This window comes from Cavia porcellus, unplaced genomic scaffold (assembly GCF_034190915.1).
Source record: "Cavia porcellus strain 051 isolate PalLab524CR breed Dunkin Hartley unplaced genomic scaffold, mCavPor4.1 scaffold_2, whole genome shotgun sequence".
Taxonomy (NCBI): domain Eukaryota; kingdom Metazoa; phylum Chordata; class Mammalia; order Rodentia; family Caviidae; genus Cavia; species Cavia porcellus.
In genome coordinates this window covers 95,312,583-95,340,054 of record NW_026947485.1, presented here as the reverse complement: position 1 = coordinate 95,340,054, position 27,472 = coordinate 95,312,583, and the positions used below count along the sequence as shown (strand labels likewise).

Genomic DNA, 27,472 nt, shown 5'->3' with positions numbered 1-27,472 from the left:
AATGAACAGATACTTCTCATATGAGGGAAGTAGAAATGGCAATTAAATATATGAAAAAGTGTTCAACATCACTGGTAATTCCAGAAATGCAAGTTAAAACAATGCTGAGATTTCATTTCACTCCAGGAAAGAATGACCATTATCAAAAAGTCAATGAATAACAAATGCTGGTGAGGCTCCGGGGATAAAGGACCTCTTCTCCACTGTTGATGGGAAAGTAGAGTGGTGCAGCCACTGTGGAAATCAGTGTACAGATGCCTCAAAAACCTAGAGGTTCCATTTGACCCATCTGTTCTTCTTCTTACTATCTTTGCCAAAGAAATAAATGCATCATCCCATAGCAATATACACACACCATGTTTGTAGCAGCATAATAGTTTTTAATTGTAGATCTTGGATACAGTCCAAATGCCCATTAGCTGATGAATAGATAAAGAAGATGATTTTTAAGGTGATTTTTTAATGCAGTGGAGTAACACTCTGCCATAAATAGGGATGAGCTTGAGACATTACTAGGTAAATGGCTGTACCTTTAGATCACACTCCTAAGTGAAATAAATCAGACACATATGTTTAAATGCCACATTGTTTCTCTGGTGGGAGAAAACAAAGTGTAAATAAATGTTAAAATGTATAATAGATATTGGGAAATGGTAAGAAAATGTTCAAATGGGAAGAGGAACAAGAAAGGGGGAGAGGGAAAGGAAGGAAGGGACAAGAAGAAAAGAGAATAGAAGGAAAAATGGAAACAAAGTTTTTGTAAGTAAGGCGAGAAAGAAGAGTTGAAAGGAAGAGAGGGGAATGGGATAAAAAGAAGCCAGATACATCACGTGATGTACAAATACCCTATGATGAATGTGATTGCTGTGTATATCTAAAATGTACCAATAAACAATTAATTATGAAGCAATGTGTCCAAATAAAAAATAGACAACAGCAAGGAGGGGTATTAATGATCAGAGTAAGAGAGCCTAAAGTGCTTAAATGAGCTTTGATCTCCTTCAGGGTGCCTATCAGGTTTCCTCCTGCACAGACCATTTTGGGGCTGCTCCAGGGCCCTCTGTCCTACTCATCTCTGCACATGAATAAATCCAAAGAGAATGAGATTTTGACAAAAGTTTCCATCCCTTCCTATGCATAAGCCTTGTTATTTGGCCCGTTTAGTTATCAAAGAATCTATTTATTGAGTGCATAGCATGCTCCCAGCACCAATGAGGATTTCATTGTACAAAGAAATAAAAATGATGACCCAGAGGGGTGACACATGTTGTTAAGAAGACTTGGACAGATTGCCACATTATGACAGTCAGAATCTAACCTAGTATGGTTATATCAGAGAAGTGATAGATACTGGGAAAGACACATTTAAAACCTAAAGGAACAGGACAAAGAATTGGCCCAGCCAGGAACTGGGAGACCAGCATTCTAAGAGAAGACTGCATGTCCAAAGGCCCCAAGGAAGTCTCAGGGCCATATTTTGGAGTAACCTCAAGGATAGGAGAGTAGTGAGCACAGTAAGGGAGGGAAAGACCAAGGAGTAAATGATCTGGCAGGGAGAAGGGCTAGGCGGAAGGTGGGGTCAATAGACATCCAACGCTTCCATTTTCATAAGCAACATTAACCTCTTTTCAACAAAATTTCCTTAAGGAATGATCACTTTGTTGACCAGGACACCCAAGGATGGCTACAAGGATTTCATATTGCAGGATCATTTTGACTCCTTATCACCCAAAGGCGCCTCACCTAGCTTATCCTAGGCCCATTCGAGATCCACCTGCTCATAGACAAAGACAGCTATCAAGTCCCTGGCACACATTCTAAAATGTATTCTGCAGTAAAGTCACACTAGCAGGAAACTGGGGGACCCATTACCACCTCCAGCCACACACCTAGAGAGTGGCTTTTACTGAGTTGTATTTGGGGGTAAAACCTTCACCAATATCCATGAAGAAAATCACAAGACCTACTGTCACATGTGTCCAGTGGACATTGTCAAGGGTATTAATCCTTATGCTTCTTGGAGTCCTCTGATGAGGATACTTGTGGTTTTAATAGCAACAGTAGCTATGCCTCTCCCAAGTCATTTATTTCTCTAATGTTTATTTTTATTTCATGTCACAGATCAAATTTCCCTTTTCCACTTGATTGCTTAATTTTCCACATAATTCCACTTAAGTTCAGAGCTGAATGTGTGGCCCCCTCTAGCCAGAGTGTCACACGATGGAAGTTTTTGCTCCTCCATCCTTGTTTTCTCTTTATTGCTTTTTTTCCAGACAATTTAAAATTTTAGTTTTAATTTTTCTTTGTTCATTCATTTGTTAAGCCACTTGAAATGTGTGCTAGAACAAGGTAAGGATAGATGAATGAATAACACAGATCCTAGGACTGTCACTGTGAGACCTATACCTACTATAAGAAGTGGTCTTGAAGGGGCTGGGGATTTAGCTCAGCGGCATAAGCACCTGCCTTGCAAGCAGGCGGTCGTGAGTTCGATCCCTGGTACCGATAAAAATGAAAAAGACAAAAAAAAAAAAAAAAAAAGAAGTGGTCTTGAGTACAGGAGGGCCCTGTATGGAGTAAAGGCCAGGCCTTGCTGTCACCTGTGGGTATTTGGCTCCTACATTCGCTGAGTCCCATCAGTTGTCATTTTCATTGCTTCTTGAGCCTCCCTCTCTTCCTCCTTTCCTCTTCCTCTGACTAGAGTGGTTCAGACCCTCAGAGGCTCCCAGCCCAACCACAGCAGGTCTGTCTGCCTCTGTGCCTCTCCTGCATCTTTCATGCTGTGGCCTGAGGGGTTCACATCACCTCCTCTCTGAGCATCAGGCTCTGTCCTCTGCTGATTGAGCTGAGTGGAAACTGCTCACATGGCCTCCAAAACTCTGCATGACTCCAGGGTCATTTGTCTTTCACTTCAGCCAGATTGGGCCATACATGTGACAACTATGATCCCAGCTGTGACTCCTGCCCAAGTGCCAGTACAGACAAAAAGTACCATCAGAGTCTAAGAACAGCACCTGGTGGGACCCACACATACATTCTGTCCTTAAAGACGAATACTTCATGTATGGGAGATTCGAATCTCCAGTCATCTGGGCGAATTTACACTGACCAGAAGCTCAGCTGAGATGCCTTTTGAGGTCTCATCCAGCATCTGATGTTATGAGGCTTTTGTAGTGACTTGGGGCATTTGTGCTCCACCACACACACACACACACACACACACACACACACACACACTGGAGGAGGGATTATGCTGTCATACTCCTGCAACCAAACCATCAATCTCTCAGAGACAATCCAGACCCATCCAGTGGTGCACAGGTCTGCCCTGGCCTCTTGCCTACAATACCAGTTCCACAACAATTATCTGCAGCATCTGGGGCAGCTCCCATCTGCTGCAAGCAGGCCAGGGTGTGCTCATTAGTGGAATGATAGGTTTGGTTCAATGCTGCTAAGAACTTTCGTGGTCTGGCATTCAGAACAGAGGAGGAGGAAGGAAAATGAAGCACCTGCCACTCCTAGCTCATCCACAAATAAGCTAGGGACCAAGTTTTAAAAATTAGATGAGGTGTCTAATCTGGGCCAATGCAAGGCAGTGGAAGGTAAGAGATAGAAAGTGGTGGGAGGTTCTGCTTCAGGAAGGCAATTGCCCTCCTAATATGTAGGTCAGGCATATCTTCCTGGGCAATACCATGAAATAGCTGCTGAACAGTGATCTGAGTAGGAAGCTGTGATTCAGCAGTTACTATAAGCCATAGGGCTGCACTGAGCTGCAGGTAGGTGTTGTATACAATGGAAGGAGCATCGGGAATCTCAGAAAACCCAGACTTTTCTCTCTATCATCTTACATAGGACCACATTTCTTGGATGGCTCCAATACCCTACATAAGCCAGCTCTGCCTACAACTGTACAACCCCCGCTTTGTATAGCCACTCAGCCTCACAGCTCTGACTGTGCCAGCACGCTGAAGGACCTTTGCAAAATTCTGAATCCTTCTCTGTGTATCCTCTGCAAATTAATCTGGATCTCTGAGCACCTGTAGCTCTCAGTTCATCATGGGGTGCCTGCATCCCCAACAAGCAAGAAGCTACAGGTGAATGGTCTGGCCTGAGGCACCTCAGGTGTCTCCAGGAATAAGGTACTAGCTCAGATATATTTGCAGGGTTTAATCTAGCTACATGTACTCTCAAAGAGGAAATTAAATCCTGCATGGTCCCCAGGAACAATCCTGTCTCTGCATTCCACAGAATAGCTGATGTCCTTTTGTGGCCTAGATGAGACACTTATTCACTTACTCAGATAAGGAATCTGAGACTTAAGGAAGGAGAACGAGACAGGTAGGACATTCCTACCCTAAATGTCCTCTATACTGAACTGTGTCAGGAATTAGGACCACATTAGTGCACCGAGCACTCTTTCCTGAAAACCCTGATGACTTGGGAAAGATACTTGTCTCTTCAAGCCTTAGTGTAAGTCTCACTCTCATCTGCAAAATGAGTATGGCAAGTAGTCTTGTCTCTCAGGGCTGCACAGAAGATAAAAGGATGTCATCTCCGCAAAGAGTTGAGAATACCATCTGGCCTTGCAAACTCTTCATCTCCTAGTTCCTTGTACTGGCAGCACCCCCACCCCCTTCAAAGTCATGGAAGTGGGCAAGACTAATACTGTGAGCTGCACCTTGCAGTGGAGACCGCTGAAGTGAATGGAGTCTAAGGGGCAGCTTATTGCAGGGCTGAGCACCGCCCCCACATCTCACATGCTGGTTCACTCTGGGAAGTGTCCTCCACGCCCTCCGATGCAGGCAGAAGCACTGAATTCACTGCTCTCTCAAATTTCAGTGTTCATGAACTCCCTAGTTATCCAGGTCCAAGTAACTTGTCAGGATGAAGAGGCTTTAACACTGGATGTCAATCCTCTCCAAATTCCTCTTGGTCCCCCTCACCCTGGATAACCCTCCTAAAGGGCAGCAACTGAGACAGTAGGTCCTGAATGCCCAGCAAAAAGGCCCCAAAGTGGGCAATGGGATGGGTACTTTCCTTCTTCCAAAAGACTTGCAGCCGCATGTAACATTCAGAACAATGAAAATGTTATTTACAAGAAAAGCACAAGTGGGAAAAAAATAAGCCAAGAAAAAATTAGGAAGTCAACTGTTCTTCCAATGTTTCTATGTGTGTGCTCAGTGGAGGAAGAATTTTTTAATCCAAAACTGAACACAAGTGAAGTGGATAATCAAGCCTGACTTGAGGGCACATGGGAAGTCACTTCGCAGACCTTCAGACATTTCCCAGCTGCAGACACCCCCTTTCCCATTTGTGAGTCAAGAATCAGAGCTCAAATGATGGCTCAAATGGCTAAATGAGCCTGCTCTAGATTCGGGAGAACGAGCAAGTTCTGTTATGAGTGCTTAATATATTAGTACAGGTTAGTGTCTTGATCCTTTCCAGGCTCAAAGTCATGCTTGGCACAAAGGAATCAAAGTCTCTTAGTCAAGAGATGAAGGAAGTTCCGTGAAATGCACCAGGCAGATCCTTCTAGTTTTGTGCAGGCTAGCTGAGTCCCTCCCGCCTCCTTACTTCTGAAATAGGCTGTTGAACTGGAGGATGTTAGCAGAAGCCAGCACTGCCACTGCATCTTCTGCGTTTATCTCCACTTCGCTTATGTAGAGATTCTTCAAGGCTGCGGCAAAGGCTGAGGAAGCAGCAGAGGAGGGAGAATTATCAGTGTGGAGCTCTGCATGCAGACACCACCCATGGCCTCGCTACGCCTACAGCTGGACAGACAGGGACACCCTTGGAGAAGAGGCACCAGCTCTGTTCGAACACAGGCACTACCAGGGTGTTTGGTGCTCTGGGCTTTCAACTGCCTGGAGGAGTTGAGCTAAAGAAAGCTGAGCTGTGCTCAAAGAGCTCTCCTTTGAGCCCGTCCTCAAAGTCTGTGCCTTGGAGTCACCTGGAGGTCGAGGCATCCCAGGAGGGCTTTCTAACCCAGGCCTGTGGCCTGTGCAAGAATGTGACTGTCCAAATATGTGCACACTGTGATGTGCAAATAGGCATATTTCCTTCTCTAGAAGAGACATATAGCTTACAGAAGATTTTCCTAGGCATCTGGGCACGTCAATAAGGGTCAAGATTTCCTAGAAAGGGCCAAGATAACTTAATCATTCAGAATCTGGTCTGCCTTGGCTGGAAACCAGATGGACTTGGCCTAATTCAAATCCCACGTGATCCAAGATAGTGTCACAGTGCCATCAGAATGTGCTCTGTGGAAAACTGGCTGAGTCAGTGCTTAAGTGCAATTCATAGGCCTGTGTCATCATACAATGTCACACAATTGCATTAACACACAATCCTGTGACCTGGGACTATGAGTGTACCCTGGGGAAGACTTTTGCTACTGGAAAGCAACCAGCATGAGCCCTTGGTGGGATGGAGCAGGCCAAAGCTGTTTGGGAGCAAAGGCAGGCCTGCGTGTTCCCTGGGCAGTTGTGAGCTGCGGAAGGGCAGCTCCGTTTCTGCCATATCTTAGAACCCTGCTACTTTCTTCCATCCTGCATCCTTCTCATCCTTTACCCCATGGCCATGCCTCTCTTTAGTGGCATTCCATTTTCCAGTTTTCCTAGTTGTTCCAGCCCTTTTGTCCCTTCTTTGCCTGCACTGTTCAGCGTTTTTCATGTGGAGTATGTACCACTTGTTTCTTGTGGAGGTTGATTTTGTTTGTTATTGTTTTGACTCGGAAGACTGCCTGTTCAGAACTGCTTTCTCCGAACATAAAGACAGGTGTTACATTACCAACTCTGGTGACCGATGGATCATTGATCCTCAGAGAAACGATCATCTTCTTGAAGGGGGATTTCTCTTTGGTCTTCCCAGGTGATTGAGCTAGTAAAGAAACCAGAGAACAGTCTGTGGAGGCAATGATCACAGCAAAGGCACGGCAGGAGGCACCCCTCACCCTCCACACCACCTTGGTGGTGACGTGATCGCATCGTATTTGGTTTATTTAGTAGGTGCATTTGTAAAATAACTACATATTTTTCAAATAGTCAAAACTACCAAAAAGTTTTCAAAGTAATACAGGTAGTTCCTGTGTCCTCCTCGCCTCCTCCTTTCCCTAAAGATCTCCCATAGCCACTGTACACTATGAAACTAGTCACTTGTGTTGACACTTGTGTTGCATTTTAAATATTTATTCCTGCTCTCCTTCTTCCACCCCTTTTCTCTTCCACCTTTCTCTCTTGAGAAGTGAACAGTTTGGGGTCAAACTCAGCCACTCCTCAACTTGAGCAATCAGGGCAGGGCAGGTACCAAGTGAGGCACCAAGACTGCCTGCTAAAGGATAAATGTGGCTTGACATGTGGGACGAATGAATGAGGTGTCCACCCATTGGCTCTTGGCATTTAGTCCCACAGATCCCCAAACTGGGGACCTCTACCTTCAGCTACTTCCAGGGGGATGGGGTGGGCCAGCCCAAGTTGTCACTAGCCAACCCCTTGGTCTTGAAGTTGTTCCAAAATGTGTCTCTCAAGCCTTTGGTAGCATCCCAAATCCACAAGCCAAAGTGCCATTCATAGCTCCAAGGCCATAAAGGTCTTCCCTTCCCCACCTCTCTGCCCACTGTATCCCAAATCTGTGTCCTCTGGGCTCATCTCCCAGAACAGCGTGTGGCTTGCTCTCTGCCTCATCCTTCATCAGGGACCTATTCATGTGTCCCTTTCTCAGAGAGGCCTTCCTTGACCCCATAGGGAGGACAAAACCATCACCCCTGCTAACTGATTTCTTTTCTGCATAAACCAATCTTATCACAGTCTGGTACTACACCAGCACCTCTGGGACAGGCATGTGGATGGTTTATAGTGGCTCCTCCCCTGGATCTGCCACACCGGTGCTAAGTTACTATTGGCTGAATTAATGAAATAAATAGATTCCATCACCAATGGGCTTAAGTTTCCAGGTAATGAAAAGTAATACAAGTAGGGAACCAAGATATATATCACACTGCAGAAGAAAGAGATACTAAAGACCCCTCTGCCTCAGGATAACCTTTACTAACCTCTGGCCCTTGACCCTGTTCAGCAAAGATTATTAGATGCCTAGTAAGAGCCAGTTATTGTTCCAAGCTCTGGATCATTTTCCTCGTGGGCTTTACTGCCTACCTCCCATCTGCACAGTCCTGCCAGTGATTCACCCCCACCAGAGGAAGTAAATGAGCTAGTACACATGAGCGCCTAACACACTGGACCACAGGACATGATGGCTAGTATTACTATAGATAATGCTACTCACTGTGTTGTATCACCATTTTGGATTTTCTTGTCTGCCTCTACAGATGGCAGTTATCTAAACTGGCATAAACTAAGCATGCATTTGACAGAAGGAGGAAGAAGTATCAATTAGACCAGAGTAAGTGGAAGGCAGAAGTTCAATCTTCCCCCTAAATTAAGTGAAACCCCCAACTCAAGTAGGAAATCATTTGATCACATGTTCCTGAGATCTTCCGAAACCAATGCAGTTGGGTTGTATTTAATAATAAGAAGGCCATTCCTTTTGGACTCCATCCTAGAGAATGACCATGTCCTGCTCAGGTGGCACAGCACCTCAGCCTTTGGTGGAAAGAAATCATGCAGTGGTGAGAACCTGTGCAAAGTCCAGCTCTGCAGCACTTGGCCAGAAATGTCCTCTGCTGCCAGCTCTGGGACAGCACACAGAGGTCTTTAAAGACACGAAAGCAACAATTGGGAGAGACCCTCTGCTGTTAAAGGCACACGAAGCACTGTAACTCTGCATAGAAAATCTTGGAGATGTAAGTCCCAGGGCCCGATCAGTTCGTGGTGCTTGGCAGGGACCCTGGAAAATTGTGACAGTCAAGGGCACTCAGGAATCATTGCTGCCTGGAAATGGCATTTCCAGGTAGGACTGCTTAGTGTCCCCCTCAATTCCATGAGCTTCTTGCCCACACTCCACTGACATCTAGGAAAGTTCTTGCTTCACTGGCATTTCCAGCCAGGGCTAGCCATGAAAAGGTAGGCTTTGGATCAAATTTTTTCTTTTCTTTTTTTTTTTTTTTTTTTGTCTTTTTCCTTTTTATCGGTACCAGGGATTGAACTCACGACTGCCTGCTTGCAAGGCAGGCGCTTATGCCGCTGAGCTAAATCCCCAGCCCCAAATCTTTTTGTGATACCATACTAGACCTGTTGAAGGGTGTAACACTAGCAGTAACCCTGTTTCCCCTCCAGACTCTCTTGCTTTCTGATGTACTCATTGTCTAGGTTTCAAAAGCCTTTTACTGGTGGCCTGGTGAGTGCTCTAACCTGAGCACAGGAGAGATGGAAAAGTCCAGGCCTGCTCTAAAAGTCACTGGGACAAATGCCAAGGAAGTGCAGAGAAGACCACCAGTGAGAGCCAGGGCTATTGCTGTTCTGTGGGAAAGCCAGTTCTTCCTGCCAGCTCTGCCAAGGAGAGTTGGGTCAGCAGCTTCCTAGTCATGCAGACTCCAGCAAGCTGTGGGTACTCGCGCCAGCTTGGAGAGGATGAGCAAGGGGAGTGGGAGCTCTGGCTCCCTGCCTGGCTCCAGAAAAACAGGGCCCTGCTGCCACACCTGGGAAGGCAGTCCCATGCCCAGCAGAGTGGTGGGCTGTGGGAACCCCGGATTTTCCATAGCACCTTGTTGTGAGTCAGCCTGAGGTAGTGTAAACCTGCTCCCTAGAGACAAAGGTCACCGTATACATAGAAAAAGCATAGAGAACAGTATAAGACACGGGAGGATTAGTGCTTGAGAAGGAGGTATTTTAAAAAAGAAAATGACAAATTCTTGAAGTTAAGAAATAAGGAAAGAAAGGGAAGATGCATATATGTCTAACCAGCATGTTTAGAGAAAATAAGTGACAAATTTCAGAGCTATGCTTTCCTCCCAGAAAGCTCTTCAAAAGACTTGACATAGCTCATGTTCTCTTCTTCAAGATGTAAATAGAATCTGCATTGTGTCTGGCCAGATAAGACTTGATTACTCTGAGGCTAATAATCAACTCACACAGAAAGCTCAATGGCTGCCAGGCATCCTTCCAGGACACCTCATCTATTTCCTCCTCTAGGCTTCAAAGCCACAGAGTAAGATCTATTACCCCACTTATAACTGAGGAAACACAGACAAAATCCATGGTGATCTTCCAGCAGGCGACCTTGTTCTCTAACTGCCAGGAGTGACCATAGCCACTCTGGGGTTTCATCACTCCAGCCCCAGGGTCCAGTGGGAAATTACCTTGCAGAGTCTTGTTCATTTCTCCCAGGGAGCGATTCGTGCTCTGTATCAGGGCTGCCAGATACAGTTTGGCCAAGGTCTCAGATTGAAAAAGCTGGGGCTGGTGGAGTTCCCATTTGAAGCCTAGGCATTCAAGAATCACATCTGAGGAGAGAAAACAATGCTGAGCAATGTCTTGGTAACACCCCTACACAGAGACACCTTAACTTCTGCTCATGTATACACCTCCAGCCACATGCAGGTATTAGGCAGATGAGGAGAGCAAGAACTTTCCTAGGTGTCAGTGGAGTGGGGCAAGGAGCTTATGGAATTGAGGGGGACACTAAGCAGCTCTACCATGGTAGTGACAAGCATCCCAAATAGCTGTTGACTAAGTTGGAAGACTCAGTGGCACTCCCTTCCTTAGCTGTGACAACTAAGAATGTCTCAAGACATTGCCAGATGGGGAGCAGAATGATTCCTGGTTCCCTGTTGAGGACTTTTGAGCATTAATACCTAAGTGTTGCCCATCTGAAAGGCAACAACGAAGTGCAACCCAGTAAAAGGGCCACCCGAGAGTGCAGGGATCTCCTGAACCTCATTTTCCTCCTGGGAGAGGGGACCTCCAGAAAATCCATTATTTCATCAGAAAGTGTGAAATAAGATGATAATGTGGAAAATGTCCTTTGCAAATTGTAGACCAGTTTTATGTGGGGGAAGTCTAACCTGAGGATAGCCTAGATGATCAAAAAAAGGATAGATTTTGATAGGAAGGCAGGGAGAAGATCCATCATGCCAGGCCAAGGGAGCCATGACAGGTGTGGGCAAGAGGGCTCTGCCACTCTGTTAGTACAGAGCTAGAGGGAGGGAGTGCCACGAAGGATGATCTCCACGAACCCTAAATGTCAATGCAGAATAGGACCTAGATGACCATCAGTCCCATCTAGTTATTTCTTAGCTTTGCCATTAGTTTGGCTGTGTGACCTTAGGTGTCTCTTTCTTCTTCCTGTTACTATTACTGTTACTCAGCAACTGTATGACATTGTTTGGTACCAGGATATAGAAACTGGGTTCATACCTTAAACCTTGGATCACCTAGGTGGTCTGGTTATACTGGGTTAGAAAAATAATCCCATGAGTAGAGTGATTTTAAGCAGAAGCAGAACTGTGGGTCAAGCACATTCCCTCCCTGGATATCACTTTCCATTTTCAGTATGGCCAATACACGGTAGATATCCAAAAATCAATCCCAGAACCCCTTTTCCAGTCAGGAGATGATCTCAGACTATTTCTCTGGATCTGTCAACACTAACAAGTGAGAAGAAATATATTAGGCTATTTCTGATCTTAGGCACCCACTACAGGTGGGTTTATCCCCAAAAATGCTACTTTAAGGAACTGATACTTGGCTAAAGGCATAGTTCAGTGGTAGAGCATGTGCCTGACATGCGTGAGGTCCTGAGTTCAATACCTAACACCACCAATGAAAGGAGAAGAAAGAGGAGGAGGAGGAGGAGAAAGATGAGGCAAAGAACATAAAATAAATAATTAAAAGAAAAGAAAGAGAAAAGAGGGAAGAACTGAGAGATTTTAAAAAGAGGGAGGAAAGAGAAAGAAATAGGGAAGGAAGGACCTATCCCAGCTCTTCATGAGGCTCAGTGAACTTTTTCTAGCTAGATGACTCAATTCTGATTCATGGTTTTACCTCAGAAAAGTCCTCTAGGACAGGTGCAGGCAAGAATATCCAAGTCATGACTGGCTAAAGCTCAAAAGGACAAAGAAGAGCCCAGGTTTTCCAATATAAGTATGTTTGTCTTTATGGTGGCCATTGTCATATAAAAAGTTCACTAAGCTTGGTTCATTTGTCACGTATTTGACAAATATTTACAGGACACCTATTCTACGTTAGCCACAGGAAAGTGGAAAAATTACAACTTGCAGACTAGTGATGTGGTCAGTGAGTTGGTTTCCTTCCATAAACACTACAAGGGTCTGTGAGGTCAGACATATTCTGGTTTAATCCACTAATGACAAAAACTCACCTGGCTCAGAACTCTGGATGGCCGGGTTGTTGAAATTCTCAGAAAAAAGTTTCTGAATTTTTGAAATGCATGCCCTTAAGAAAAACGCAAACAAGAAAACCCAGGAGTTAATATTGACATCTTTTCCCCACCTGAGACACAGCATTCTAGTGTGTGTTCCTACATCTCCATCAAGCAGCATCTCACATCTTGCCTTTGGAGAGTTCTTACAGGCTGTCTGTGGGTTTGACTAATTGTAGGCTGTCACACAGCTGGTTCCAAGCACTGATTTCTGTTTCTAGTTTGTGGTAAGCCTTATCAAAGGAGATGTTTGAGGTCCCCTCATACTTCCAAAGGGAAGTGTCAAAAGCAATGATCTACAGTAGGCAATCAATAAACACCTGCTGGGAAAAAGAATAGAGTGTTCTGCCCATTTATTTTTCTAAAAAAAAAAGGAATTAAAATGCTTTAATTAAAAAATCATGAGTGGATGATAAAGTGTGTAGAAACTGAAAATTTACAAACTATTTAAAATCTGGAATCGCTGACTGTTTAGAAACTACACAGAAGGATCACGGGTGGTGGTAAACAGCAGACAGGGTTATGGATGACTCTGCATTGTTCTAGCTGCTCCCTGTGCCACCTGTCTCTGAGGAAAGCCTGGTATTGATTAGCTACTGAGCCAGGCTATGCTGGCAGCAGATCCAGCGATGGTAACCTGCCTATCAGTAGATTTTTTCACTGCGTTTGCAATTTTGATCTGTGCCCCAGACATCTGACATATCTGATTTGGCTCCTTGCTGGCCAGTTATGCAACCAATCAAATCGTGTGGAATGATGAGTTCATGAGAAGTAATCTGAGCAGATGCATTCAAACCTGCCTAGTAGCCTTTCACCTCTGGAGAGCTGGATTCAATGCCACTGAATCTGGTGTTGCCATGCATCATGGGAAAATGAGACTTGCATTGCGAACTGGTGCAGCTTGGTCAGGTCTGGCTGTGGAATGGCATACTGTCCTTGAATGGTATAGGCCTGACACCAGGAAAAATGACTGGAGAATTTGATGGCTTGGGCCAGTAAGGGATAATCACGCCCTTCAGGGCAGCCTCCAACATGACCACTCAGATCTGTCTGACAAGCTCAATGATGGATTGCAGGATGCCAGCAATAGTGATGGCCCGCTCAGTTGAGTTGGGGAGCATGTCTCCCTCCACTTGGACCAGAGCCCCTGGTCCTCTCTCATATTTCCTTGATCTTGCAACCACCTTTTCCAATGAGACAGCTGCATTTACTAGCAGGGACCACCAGCCTCAGAGTGGCCAGGGGTCTACTGGCACTGTGCTTTTGGTCATAGAGTTGCTGATGTCCTCTTCCAGTTTGTCAATGATCATAGCAAAGGTTTTGAAGATGGCTTTAGTAAGTCCAGCCAGAGCAATAATTCACTCAGTACAGTTCCCTCCTGAGATGCTGATACCCTCACCACTCTCTTTGCACATTTTCTTATCTGACTCTCCTTTCTTTCCAAAGATACTGCCAACTTCCTTTCCATGCATAAGTAACCAGATGGTGAGAGTGGCATTTAATCCTCCTTCAGTCTCACTGTTGTCCATGTTGAGTATGGACTTCCTGAGTGGTCAAGTCTTTGGTTACTGGTGGGGGTCAAAGCCAAAAACTGCAGGCACAAGGCTACTGAGGGGAAAAGGGGAGTGGGCAGGAAGGGCAAGAGGGGGAGGTTGGCGGTAGAACAGTAGGGGTGGGTGGGAAGGCAAGGGAGGTACCCGTGGGCAGGAGCAGGAGGAGGGGAAATGAAGGAGGAGGAGGAGAGGAGGAGGAGGAAGGGGAAAGAGACCCTGGGGAGGGTGGAGGGCAGTAGAGGGCGGGCAGGAGAGGTTGCAGGCTATAGCTGTTCCAACTGCTGCCTCTGCTGGTCTCCATGTCTGAGACACTAACTCACCAACAATTTCATTTAGTAATCATTCAGTCCTTCATCTCAATGTACCCAAAAACCACTCTCTGAACAGTACGCTAGGTCGCTGTTCCTCTACTCAGGTGCCTGTTTCAGGAAACGACTCCACCAGCCCTGAGGTTTCCAAGCCATCCTACTGAACACTGTCACATATGACCACATTCCACCATCTGATAAAATATTCTCAGACTTGTGCATGAATTTGTTCATGTGTTTATTCCTTTGTCTGAATTATCATCCTCTTTCCCCGATCATAACTGGTGTTGTGGTTTATGTCTGGCTGTCCTCCCTAAGGCTCATGCTGTCAAGAGGGGCAGGCTTTTCAATGTAGCTGAAGTTTTGGATTGGTTCATTTTCTAGAGCTGGGATTGGGGGCATGAGTGCTACACCTGCCCTAGGGCTGGTAGCCTGCATACAACATAAGGGGGATGTCTTCTGCCATCATGAACTGTTGTCCATCTGCCATGCCATCCCACCTTGGTGCCAGCTGATTATGGACTGAAACCTCTATGAATTGTGAGCTAAATTAACCTTCCATCCTTTAATTTGGGGTGTTTGATTTTTCATCTCAGCAAGGAGAGAAAAGTAACCAAGACAACTGGTCTCTCTGGCCCCTCACACAGAACACAGATCTGGTTTTGCTTCTCTCCTGCAAAGAATTCTTCACCATCTCCCCAGTGTCCTGGGGGAAGCCCAAACATCTTGACACATCTAACAAGCCCAGCCTAACTCTGTATCCTCAGTCTTCCTGCTCCCAGTTCCAGGACTTTTCTATATTCTCAACCTGCTCCCAGCGCTGGAGAGATTTACTGCCCTTCCACTGCCCCCCCCCCCACTTTTTTGGCCAGCTTTTACTCTCTCTTCAGGATAAGTTTCAATTTTCTTTTTTTGGGAAAGCTGCCCACCCCCCATTATCCCTGTTGAAACTCCCATTTATCCACATGTCCTCTTCATGACGGACAGGGCGTTGTTTACCACTGCAGCCCCATCATGCAGGTGCTTAGTAAAGACTTCCTGAAAGAATGAATGACAACATACATGCTTTTCCACAAACAGTGCACACTCAACATGTTGAGGAAGCAAATGAAACCAAATTGGAATCATCTATTGACATTCTGAAGATGATCACCCCAGGAAAACCAAGCAGCCAAGGGACACTTGATGACCACATCTGGTCTATGCAATTCAGTGTTCACTTGGACATGCTGTTGCTCATTGATCCCAGAAGCCTTCACAGGCCAGGTGCATGGAGGTGGCAGGGTGGGAGCCTGTGTCTGGAATAATATTGGCTACGTGCTGCCCTTTTTAGGCCCAGAGCCGGCTGGAAGTGACTCAGCCTCAGGAAGGTGCTGGGAGTGAACTGTTTACTTAACGTTGAGCCCAGCAACCCTCTCGTCCTCCTCACCTCTTCTGGCGACTTTGGTGACACATGTGGGCAGGGTCAAGAGTTCATGATCTCACTGGGGCAATGAGCTTTGGAAAATATGGGGTGATGTGCATGAGTTCAACCACCTCACAGACATCTGTCACCAGCTGAGCCAGAGACGCCAGACAACGGAAGTGGCCACACTGCCTCCTGCATGTGATGGCTGCTTGTCAAGATTTGCTGTTTGTTCACCTCTCTGCATGACCACATCCCACCTCTAGAATGGACTTGACTGCAGGCAGGATGAGAGGAAAGACATCAGGCAGAGTCAATAGCTGGGGAGCACAAGCCAAGGATAGCCCACTGTCACAGGAGGAAGGAAAGGGGAGGGTTTAGGGGGAGCTCCAAGCTCTATCCTAGCACTGCAACCCAGAGCATTAGTGGAAACAAGCTCTGTGGACTGAGCGCTGTGAATTGTTTCAGGGCACTGGAAAAATGAAAGGGATAAACAGTATCTCTCTGTTCTTTAGGGCACTAAATAGCCTGTAACAGTGTGGTAGTGAGGATACTGAAAATGTGCTTTTCAGCTCAGAGCTTCTTCTCTCAAGTCATGACCATGATAGAGAAAGGAAGAAGGAAAAAGAACTCTACAAGTTCCTCGTGTATGAAGGGCAGTCCTCCAGCAAGCGACACACAGGTCTTTTGGTTTGATACTTGGAACACATAAAACTCTAATCTGATTAATGGAAGAATCACACGCACCTGCAACTGGACCCCACTTCTTCTGTTTTCTCTCCGGTGACCTAGGGCGAGCCTTCTGATCTCAGCCTTTCCCCCGTAAGGAGAGGTGATTGGGTAGAATAGAAGGGTGACTGTCTGAGATGCCTTGCACCTACTGTACATTTGACCAGTGTTTGCTTTCTTGTTTGCTCAGTCCAGCTCTTCTGGAACTTCTCTTGGTAAAAAATCTGGGGATCCGACCTGAGCATCTTCACTTCTCTGCATGGCCACATCCCACCTCCAGAATGGACTTGACATTGCAGGCAGGATGAAAGGAAATAGGTTCAATAGCTGGGGAGCAAGGGGCTCCAAGCTGTATCCCAGCACTGCAACCTAGAGCATCAGTGGGAGTTGTCCTTCCTTTGGCCACTGCTGAGCAGTGTGCCTCTTTTGCTGGATCTTCGGGTTCAGGTGAAATTGTGCATTGACATATGCCAGACAACCCCGGAGAGTATTTGACACATGTTTATTTGAACCTGACAATGTTCTGAGTCCCTTCTACAGTTATGTCATATAATTGTCATGGCAGCCCTAACAAAACAGCATGGCTTACATATAGCTACAGAAACAAAGGCAGCAGAAGATAAGATTGTTTGAAAAGAAGTCAGCTTTTCCTCACTGAGGGAGAGCAGCACTAGGAGGGTCACAACCTGCAGATGCCTATGTTGTGTGGCTGAGTGAATGGCCTAAGAGCTTGCTGTGGCGTGGAGGCCCACAGACATAAGACGTGGTGGCCAGATGGGCAACAACCAGGGCATTGATCTGCATATGCCATGATAACAGACTTTCCACTGTGAAAGAGCCTTCACTAACTAGTAAACCGGATTGTTCTAACTCCAGCCAAAGCAGACAGTGCCCCCAAGTGAGAGAAGCAATAATTAGAGCATCAGTGACAAGAACAAGGCTTGCAAGATGGAGGTAGGCAAAGAACCATAGGTGCTCTGGGGAACTTGTGTGTGTTGCATGGTACAATTCCGGACCACCACTGAACTTGGGGCTGACATCTGTCAGTTGCCAGATGTTTGGAAGTGCAAAGTATTACCAGTGATAGTTCTTTATTGTATTGCCTTAAATAAATAACTTACCTTTTAATATAATAATAAATACAAAACAAATGGAATCTTTATTGTATTCTCCAGGAAGTTTCCCACAATCAAATGGAATAAATTCCTATAGCGAAGACAAAGAACTACAATCTTTATTAAAAACCTGCTCCCCTCACTGTGGCATACTGCATCACTGGCCCGAATTCTTCACCCCCAGCCTCTGTGTCTACACCTTTTATCTAGGCTGCAAAGTCTCTCAAAAGAGAGCTGGAGAATATTTTCCACCCCTGGGCCTTGTGACTGGCCATGTGACTTGCCTTGGCTAATGCCGTGTTGGAGGACATGATGTGGCAGGAAGTTCAGAAAACGCTTTGCCATATTGCCTCTGAACCCTCCACAATCAGCACATGCTAAGGATAGCCCACTGTCACAAGGAGGCAGGGGAAGGGAGGGTTTAGGGGTAGAGCTGAACTGTTCAGTGCTACTGAACCTAACAGCTCTACCAGGTACAGAGCAAGCAGCAGGACTAGGGCGTTCTGGTATCTGTTGCCCTGTTCCGCAGCATCACAAATAAGAGGCGGATTTGTAAAGCTTCTTCTAATGTCCAGACCAGTTCCCCAGCTTTTGTGGTGCTGCAGGCAAGGTACTTTGATTAGGGAAGGCACTAAGAGGCCCAGAAAAGTGTGGGGCTTTGGGCTGGCAGAGGACTGGGCTAATACATCCTGAAGTGAAATTAGGATCATTCATTAAGCCTGCTGCTCAGGCTGCAAAGATGATGGCTTTTTTATTGAACAAGTTTGTGAAAAGTAATGCTGAGCATTTTCAATGAACAAGACGACTCTTCAAGGGAGGTACTATTAAAATTATTTCACAGTTGAGAAAACTGAGATTCAAAGATTTAACTACTGTACAAAGGTCACAGAACTAGCAAGTGGAAAGACAGGGAGGGATGCCAGCTCCACCTGGTAGACTGCTTTTAACGGTCCTCATGTCCAGTACCAGCTACCACAGTCCTCAGCCCCTCTCCTCAGTTTTCTGGATCACTTTGCCTCTACTCACGAGGACCAGATCCAGTTCCAGCTTCCTCACTCGGCCTGATGCTAAGGAACTGGACAATGGAGCATGGCGGGCAGCAGGTCTGGGAAGGAAGAGATGGCCACTCCCTCCGCAGACACAGAGTGAGCAGCTCTTCCAGGCCAGACACTGCCCAGGGGGCAACCCATACCCACGTAGGCTTGACCATGAGCTCGTGGGACCGACACGCCAGCCAAGAGGGCAGCAACATAGTGGCAGAGAAATAAATACCTTCTGCAAAAGGATCCAGCTCTGTGTTCCCCAGGACAGGTAAGAAAGAAATAATGTGGAAAAGTGATGGTCTAGCTTGCTGGGAAGGATACTGCAAGACTGAGGAGGATCCTTTGATTTGGCAGAAATGGGCATTTGTAAGAGGTGTCCAAACACTTATCCACTAAGTTTTGTCAAAAAGTGATTTGGTCTCTGGATGATAAATTTAGAAACCCATGAGGGTCTCAAGTCCCTAATATAAAAGAAAAACCAGGAAAAAATTGTTAGATTCTCTCTGCCCTAGTGACAACCCACAGACATGCTCAGAAGTAATGTTCTCTTTTTGACCCCACCTATGCCTAAGGTTGGTCTCAGAGGGAAGGATCCTGGCAGTGACAGCCCCTCCATTAAGCTGGAGTAGTCCCATCAGAACCTGTCCATCCCTCTCTCCCTCCTTCCCAGGAATACAGTTCACCTGGATGGGCCATTCTCTACCATAGGCTTTGGAGTCTCCCTACCTGTCTGGATGTTTTAGAGCATCATCAAGGTCTATGCTCAAAGCCTTGCACATCTGGGAAAGTGCCAGCAGGTCCCCAGAGAAAGGCTCTTTGGGGAAACGCCACCGGTTGGTGAGGCCCACAATCCGGCGCTCCAGTCGACTCTTGTGCTGTTTGGTTTTCAAAGGAAGAGAAAAAAATCTTTTGACTTCACATAGATGTCAGATTTTCAAATTGCACAGCAGAAAGGAAATCGAGGAAACTTTAAATTGCTGGTTAATTTTTAAATATGGCTAACATGTCTCATGAGTATCTTCTCCAGATAAGGATACCATGTTTCATACACTATGGATGTCAAGCTTCAAGGTCATTTAGAATTTAGAATCTAGGACAGAAAGTAACAAAGGACAAAGTTTCAGGAGGGAAATTGCTTTTTTGCAGGTAGCTCCAAAGAGTCCAGAAGCAATATTATTCCTCAAGTACTGTTCTTTAAAAACTTCTCATGTCATTCAGAGATTCTATATTGCAGAGATCTTTGGTAGGGGCTTTTTTGGTAAGATACACAAAATGTACAGCTCACCAATGTATTCCTATCACAATGTACTAGTTAGTAGCGGTGGTTAGTTTATTTATAATGTTATGCAACCATCATCACCATCTAGTTCAGAACATTCTCATTATCCCAAACAGAAACCCTGTGTCCATTAAGCTATTGTGCGGCTTCCTTCTCCCCTCATCTCTTAGAAACCACTAATCTGTCTCCTGACTACAGATTTGCTTGGATATTGTATATAAGCCCAATTACATACTATGTGGCCTCTTGTGCCTCGCTTCTTTCACTTAGTGTAATCCTTCCTGTGTTCCTCTATGCAACAGTATTTCATTCCTTTGAAAAGCAGAATAATTTGCTCTGTGTAGACATACCACACTTTATCTCTTCATCAGCTGATACACTTGGGTTGTGTCTACCTCCCAGTTATTGTGAATAATTCTACTATGATTAGTCATGTATCTCTGCAACTTCTTGAATGCTTGTCTTCCAAATCTTTTTGTTATATGCCCAGGAGCGGAACTACTGTGTCCCTGGGAAGAGATTTTTACTTGGAAATTTTCTTGAGGCCTCAAAAGAACTTCAGCAACTTTGCTAAGGGAGCAGGACAATACCCAGTATGGTTATAAAACCTATATTGATAGCTCCAAGAAATCCAGCAAGGAAAAAAATCACCTCGAGAGATCCACAAGAATGTAAGCAATCAACTCTAAGTCATTCAGGCACCAATAGAGTGAGAGGGCAACCATAGGCTATAGAAGAGAGGATCCAAGTTCAAATCTTGTTATTGTAATTTAACCACTTGTGAAACTTTGGTTTCACAAAGTCATTTACCCATCTGAGTCAGTCCTCATGTAAAATGGGAATTATGGTAAAGATCATGATGGTGATAGTGATGGTTGTGGTGGTGATGGTGATTTTGATGGTGACAATGATGTTGATGTTGATGGTGGTGGTGAAGGCAGCATTTTGCTTTTAGAGTTGTTAAAAGGATGTAATAAAGTCTGGGGAAATTCCGGAGGGTATTGCCCACAGTATAATGAGTGACTGAAAACTGGAATCGGAGTCTAGATGTAGCCCTGCTGGAGAGTGAGGCAGTGGGGCTGCTCTCTGTTTCCTGAACGCACTTCCTGGTGTACAGATACAGCTAACTGTCTATACAGATACAGGTAACTCTAGAGGTCTCCGCTCCTTCCAGCAGAGTCAGCTAATAAGCTTGAAGTCCTCAGTGGTTCAGGTTCCAGTCCCCTGTGGAAACTAAGCCAAGCCACTGCAATCCAAAGCCCATCCTCTCCATGGCCTGCCTTCCTGAAAAGCTGACAACTTACCATGCTCAGCACTTTCATAAACAGTGGAGATTACACGATAGGAAAAAGATGACAACCTGTAAGACAAAAGAGTGAAAGATGATGAAATGTTCAATAAATATCTGAAAAATTTCCTCACGATACTATGGAGGAGATTGGTCTAAAATCAACGTTTTTAATTAGGTTCAAACAACAGGTGCAGGCCAAACTCATTCTGGACTCAGTGGACTTGTGGCCTACAAGGCCTAGAAAGAGAATCAACAGAAGGACTTTCTAGCTGTTTATGAACAAATCTAGGGCAATATGATTGTAAATAATGGATAGAAATCTGAGTAATAATATGCCAAACATATTATGTACATGGGGTAAGGTGGGATTGATTGGAAGATGCTGATGGGAAGAGGATGATCACAGAACCTTAGGGAGATCTGGAGAACTCTTTTTGGGGAAGGGCAGGGGTTACTTCTGGGATCTACTGCAAGCACCAGCTGTGCCATACACTGCTTCTAAGAGGAAACAGCTCCCCTACATTCAGTGTTTGTGTGGTTTGCACAAGTCAAATTCTTCACAAGTGAACCCCTCTGGCCTCACTTAGCAGACATCTGATTAACTCTCCCAAAGACTCTGTGCAATGCAGGCTGGGTGGGTCCCCGGAGCAGCACTGAGGAAGACAAGGGGAAGTGGGTGAGCAGGTAAACCAGCAGAAGTCCATGGCAGGCACTTGATCAAATATCTCAATTGCCTCCTGCTCTTGCTCCCTGAATAGTGGCTCACTGCATTCTAGCCACAGCGCAGTGGGGAGGTGGTTCATTGCCACAGGCAAAGGAGGATTACTCATTTCTGAGCTAGGATAGTGAGCAAAATGCACATGACCCCTGCCTTACAGAATTTTAATTATGCCTGGGAAAATAGGAGTTTCTTCTCTTTTTAAATTAAATAGATTTTTTTAAACTGCAAAAGTAATTTATATAGACTCATTACAAGCGAACCAGTGCAAAGATAGGTAAAGAAGAAACTGAAAAGTATCACTGTCTATTAGACTTTCTATAGTCATTTGGATTATTCGTTGTGTTTTACTCTTACAGACAACACGCAATACACAAACACACACATTATTAAGGCAGTTTGAATATTGTTTATGTGTGAGTATGCAGCCTATATCTGTATTACCTCTCTCTCTCTCTCTCTCTCTCTCTCTCTCTCTCTCTCTCTCTCTGTGTGTGTGTGTGTGTGTGTGTGTCTTTGTATGTTACTACTTTTATTCTTCAACGTGGGATCATGCCCGAAATATAAATATTTAGTTAAAATACACAATGCTACCTCACTTTCCCAAAAGTGACAGCAGTTTGCACTGATTATGTTTTCCACTGTTGAGGATCAAACTCAGGCCCTTGTATATGCTAGGCAAACATTACCACTGAGCTACATTCCCAACCCCAGCAGCGATTTTTTTTTATTTTTTATTTTTTGATAACAGACTTAGGACCTTGTGCTTGCCAGGCAGGTGCTGTGCCACTGAGCTATATTCTCAGCCCCCAGCAGCAATATTTAGGTGTTTTTCTCATATAATCTCATATGATAGGCACTACCATCTCATGTATTTTTGCCAATCGGGTAAAGGATAGATGGTTTCAGATTGTTATTTTAATTTAACCTCCATAGCCACCAATAAGGTTGAGCATTTTAAAGTATTTTTTTGACTTTTGATTTTTTTCTGCAAGACGCCTCTTCATGACCTTTTCCTATCTTCCACTGGGCAGCCGCAGTTTCCTCTGCAGTTCTAGGAGCTCTTTATGTACAGTTCTAGGAACACTGAACTTTTGTCTGCCATACGTGCTATGAAAATTCTCCCCAGTAGAGCATTTTTTCACGTTGTTTTTATTATACAAATTATTCATTGGGCATGGAAATGTTGAATGTGTACTTGCTTTGGCCACCTCTAATTTTAAAACTTGCATGTCAAATCAGCCCGGGTGGGATGGGGCTCAGTAGCTGAGCACCTGCTTAGCATGCATGAAGCTCTGGGTTCACCCTTATTTCTTTCATGGCTGGATTTCCACCCTGCATGAGGAGGCTTCTCCCACCCCCAGGGAATACACAGCGGCTTCTCTGACCACTTTTCCACTTAGGACTCAGAGTGGTCTTCAACCCCCCAGTTTAGAACCCTTCCCCAGCTTCCCATTGCTTTGGAATCAAACTCTCAAAACCTCGACATGGCTGAGGAATCTGAGAAGAGGGAAGAGTGCTCAGATCTAACACAGACCTGGTAAGCACAGAACAAAGCGCACCCAGCACCAACCAACACTTCCCCATGCCTGTGGGATTCATCTCAGTAGAGAGAAGGAAGCCGGGTTCACCCTGAAGTTATTCCATTTCTTGCTTCCTTTGACCTGGTACCCAAGAGCTTTAATTGCTGATCTTGAAATCCAGAGTATCTTAGTAACCTGGAAGTGGATTTGTTCTTGCTTCAACCCAGCAGGCGAGTGAGTATTAACAGTCACTTCCTCAGTCTCCCTGAGTGGACAGGAGCTGCTTGTGATGGTCTCTCAGCTCCCAGACATCCCTGCCCTCCTACCAGGAGTCCTGAGTCTCCTCTCTGCCAGCCAACTTGAAGGAGGCAAATCCAAGCAGTACTTGTCACTAGATGCCCCTCTTGCTCTTGCTAGTAGATGAAAGGAACCAGTCCTATTCGGAGTTCTGAAGCTCTATTGCCCACGTGGGAGTGTGGGAATGGAAAGACACTCAATGTGCTGGTCTCTGAATTACAGGAGAGCTGGCGGCTGGCCACTTTCTGAGCCTGAGTCCTGAAAGCTCTCACGACATCTGGGGCTCACCTTTTTTTCCTTATCTTCCAAGGTGCTTTGGTGGGGCTCTTGCCTTTGGTTTCCAAGGGCTGTTGTGGGTACCTTGGAAACAGCAGGGAAGATTCTGAGCACTTCCTGTTCCAGATTCTGGCTTCAGCAGAACAGTTCCGGGTCTCTGATTCAGAGAGGCTATAGCCTCCCCCGAGGGTGAGCACAGGCCAGCCTGTGAGCCACAGGCTCTCACAAAGACCAACTAGGTGGCTCACACTTCCTCCTCATCTCCCTCCACAGAGGCAGGGCCATTCCTCGGAGTGCCATGTTCCCTTTCAGTGTCCGGGCCACTTCTGCAAGGGTCTCCATGAAGATCAGCCTCGTGAATCTCACAGCTCAGCTGGGAGACTAGAGTGGAATGTTCTCAGAGCCCTCCTAGCTCCAGCATTTGAAGATATTTTATGTCTAGTTTCAGTTTCCAGAATGTTTTCAAAAATACATTTGAAATAAAAATCAAGTTTTACTTAAGCATTAGTTGATGGGTGATTTTTACATGCATTAGTTGATGGGTGATTTTTAACCTGCTGTCCCTGAAACTTAACAGCTGCCTCAGAAAGACAAGGACAAGAGGCTCCATGCCAGGGGCCAGGGTGGAACCGTCTAGTGTGCTGAATAACTTCATCTGCAAAGCGTAGGCTCCAAACTCGAGAATGCGGAGGTGGTAGTCATATCAGTCATGACCACCAGGACTCCTGGTTCATCAAAAGCTGGGATCGCTGCTCTAGGGCTTGCAGAGAAGCTGAGTCATAGGGACAGGAATATGAAATTAGGCAGCTCATGGAACCCCAGGACTGGATTTCCTGGGCTCTTCATAGTCTCTCTCAAGTCAAATAAACTGCAAAATAGTGCAGGAAGGCGGCTTCTCTGTCTACCTGTGACTGTGTTCTGGAAAATATGAAACACTGTATAGAGGTATTAGAGATTTGCAAGATATTTTGAATTTACCACCTTCTTCAGTCCCCAAATCTTATTCTCTTGCCCCTCCTGATGCCATACTCTCTGTGCAGAGCAGCTGGTTCCTGCAGGAGGGTTTGGGAGTGACTTACCCATCCATCTCTGCATGCCAAAATCCTGGAAGCCAAAGTTGGCCCTTAGGAAATGCTCAGCAAATGTCTCCAGAATTGATTAACTGGATGCCACCACTCTGCCTTTGCATATGGATGGGCTTTGCTGTGCACATATGCCCACTCATGCATGTATATATAGGTCTGTTATGGTCGGCTATTTGCCTCCAACTGTAGTGTCCTCACCTTTGACTACATTCCTGTATGCTTGTGTTAGGAGAATCTTTGACAGCTCAAGCAGCCCCTAAGGGTGCATTCTGATTCAGAGCAATGTCTCTGGTTATACACTGGATTTGGAGTTAGTGAACAATGGGAACATTCACTACGGGGTGACCTTAGTGACTTCTGATCAGCTGGAAAGCAGCTGATGCTTAGGGTTTTGTGCTTAGTAGAAGTTGATGCTTTTGGTCCACAGTCAGATCTGGGGAGAGTCCAAAGGAAGCCACCAATGGGGAGAGATCAGCAGACATGGGGAAGGGTGTGCTGGGGAGAGAACAGGAGCGAGAGGAACAGGAGCAAGGAGCCAGAAACACTGCCTTTGTTTTATGGAAGGGGATTAGAACCGCTGGTTCAGGGTCTGCTCACCCTCCCCTGACATTTGAATACAACCAGGCAGGAAGCAGCCTCCCACCTGCTGCTGCTGGGGCCACAGAAGCTGCAGAACCAGAGCCAAAGCCTGTCCTCCTGAGCCAGGTTGTGTGTCCTCTCTCACATGTGAAAAGAATTGTTGGATTTTTTTTCTTTCTAAAAACATAATATATTTATAGGCACAAATTCAGAGGCAAACTATTTTGACAACAAAAATGATTTTGTGTTCTGAGACCAAAGTTAATTATCTTTAATAGTAAATCAATATTTTGTACACACACATATTTAAATGAGTTTTTAATTATTTTTTCACCAGGTTGTTCACTGAATGCTGCATTGCATAGATTTTCACCCACATTCCTAAGAGTGATACTTAATGGTGATGCTGTGCTTTGGGATGTGGAGACAGACAGTGGTTAGACAGCCTTGTGTTAAGCATCAGTGGCTGGAGGTGCAGGCCCTGCAATCAGGCTGTGCTTTGCAGGAGGGACAGAAGCCCGCACAGATAACCACAGAGACGTATGCACACTCATCTTGAGTCTCTGCTTTCCCCAGACATTAGTGCACTCCACTCTCCTTTATTGAATCTGCTTTGTTGCTTCCCCCAGCCCAGTGCCAAGACCATGGTCTGTGTATGTGTGTGTAGGTACCTCAGCAGAAGTCTGTACACAAGTAGATAGATCTGCTCTCTATGCTTCTCCTTCTTCATTCCCCAGATTCCTCAAATAACTGCCCCTGGAACATAGGCCCTCATCTAAGAGTTCATTTAAAAATCTGAAATGCATTTATTACCCTGGACCATCAACTATCTGGGTATCACTTAGGCAGCAATCTGCTGAGAAGTAGGCCTTAGGCTCCCTCTAGTGGCCATGATGGGGAAGCATCCCAGGCGTCAGACCCCACTGTCCCTTAAGCAGAAGCCCTGGCCTCGATTGAACCCATGTTTCTGCAGTGTGTGAGCTCAAGGATCCAGAGCCTTCAACCCACACTCCGGGTCTTCAGCACATCCTACCTCACAGAGCTCTCAGGAGCTGAGATAGAAGCCGAAGTTGATAAGACATACACAGAGATGGGAATAGCTCTAGCATGTTTTCCTGGAGGCACTCAACAAGCACAGTGGCCCAACCTGCCGGGACCAGCCCATGGGAAGAAAGAAGGGTGGAATGCACATCCAACATTCCAGCTGTCGGGTACGCCCAAGAAACTGATTTGTCTCACCTGACTCAGAGCACTGGTGAAAAATCGGCATGTTTTGGATCCCTAGAGCTCACTGGGAAAAAAGAGAGCTCAGTATTTTGTTGTGGCACCAGTACAGCTGCATATAGGCAGCAGGGAATGGTTTTTATCTGCCCTGAAAATGTAAGCTCTGAAAAGACCTGGGAACCCTGTCTAATTGAGAAATTCCATGCTTACACCCAGAGTAGGCACATCCCCAGAAAAGATTCGTGAGGCCCCCACAGTCATTAACCAGGCCCACTGGTAGAGGTTTTCTCTGCACAAAGCTGGTATGTAAAGACTGGGAGAAATGGCTGCTTGGATGAACAAACACCAAACAAAGAAAAAGAAAAGGTCACATGAAGAAACAGGCAAACATAGGCCAGACCAAAGAATAAATAGACCTCCCAAAGCTGGCCATGAACAATGGGAGACTGATGAGTTAATTACCTGGCAAGGAACTAAAAATAACCCTCAGTGTGCTACAAAGGAAGAGTAGAAAGAAAAGAGGCTGCTCTCAGCCCAGAAGGATCTGGGGGCTGGGCCCTTCGCCCAGCAGCACTGCCGGAAAGCAGAGACATGAGTGCTTGGGCCCAGAGAGGTTAGACAGCCTACTCAGATCACACAGCTAGAGTGGCAGAGCTGAGATCTTAAGAGACTAGGCCCTCACCACGGGCAGGTGCTGGCAGTGGGCTTTCC

General features: G+C 45.7%; 1 protein-coding gene and 1 pseudogene across 1 annotated transcript in view; both read right to left on the bottom strand.

Moving 5' to 3' along the window:
* The window catches only part of Btbd16 (BTB domain containing 16), a 67,312-nt gene extending 43,354 nt beyond the window's left edge, over positions 1-23,958 (bottom strand). The window contains exons 1-7 of the mRNA XM_003479626.2: positions 23,886-23,958; positions 21,073-21,128; positions 19,216-19,364; positions 12,277-12,350; positions 10,256-10,399; positions 6,790-6,879; positions 5,575-5,689 (exon numbers count right to left, since the gene is read on the bottom strand). Of these exons, the coding sequence (XP_003479674.1) occupies positions 5,575-5,689; positions 6,790-6,879; positions 10,256-10,399; positions 12,277-12,350; positions 19,216-19,364; positions 21,073-21,090 (590 nt within the window). The 5' untranslated portion in view covers positions 21,091-21,128; positions 23,886-23,958. The remainder of the gene's footprint in view (positions 1-5,574; positions 5,690-6,789; positions 6,880-10,255; positions 10,400-12,276; positions 12,351-19,215; positions 19,365-21,072; positions 21,129-23,885) is intronic.
* LOC106025596 (poly(rC)-binding protein 2-like) lies at positions 12,747-13,865 on the bottom strand (annotated as a pseudogene).
* Positions 23,959-27,472: the final 3,514 nt, after the last annotated feature.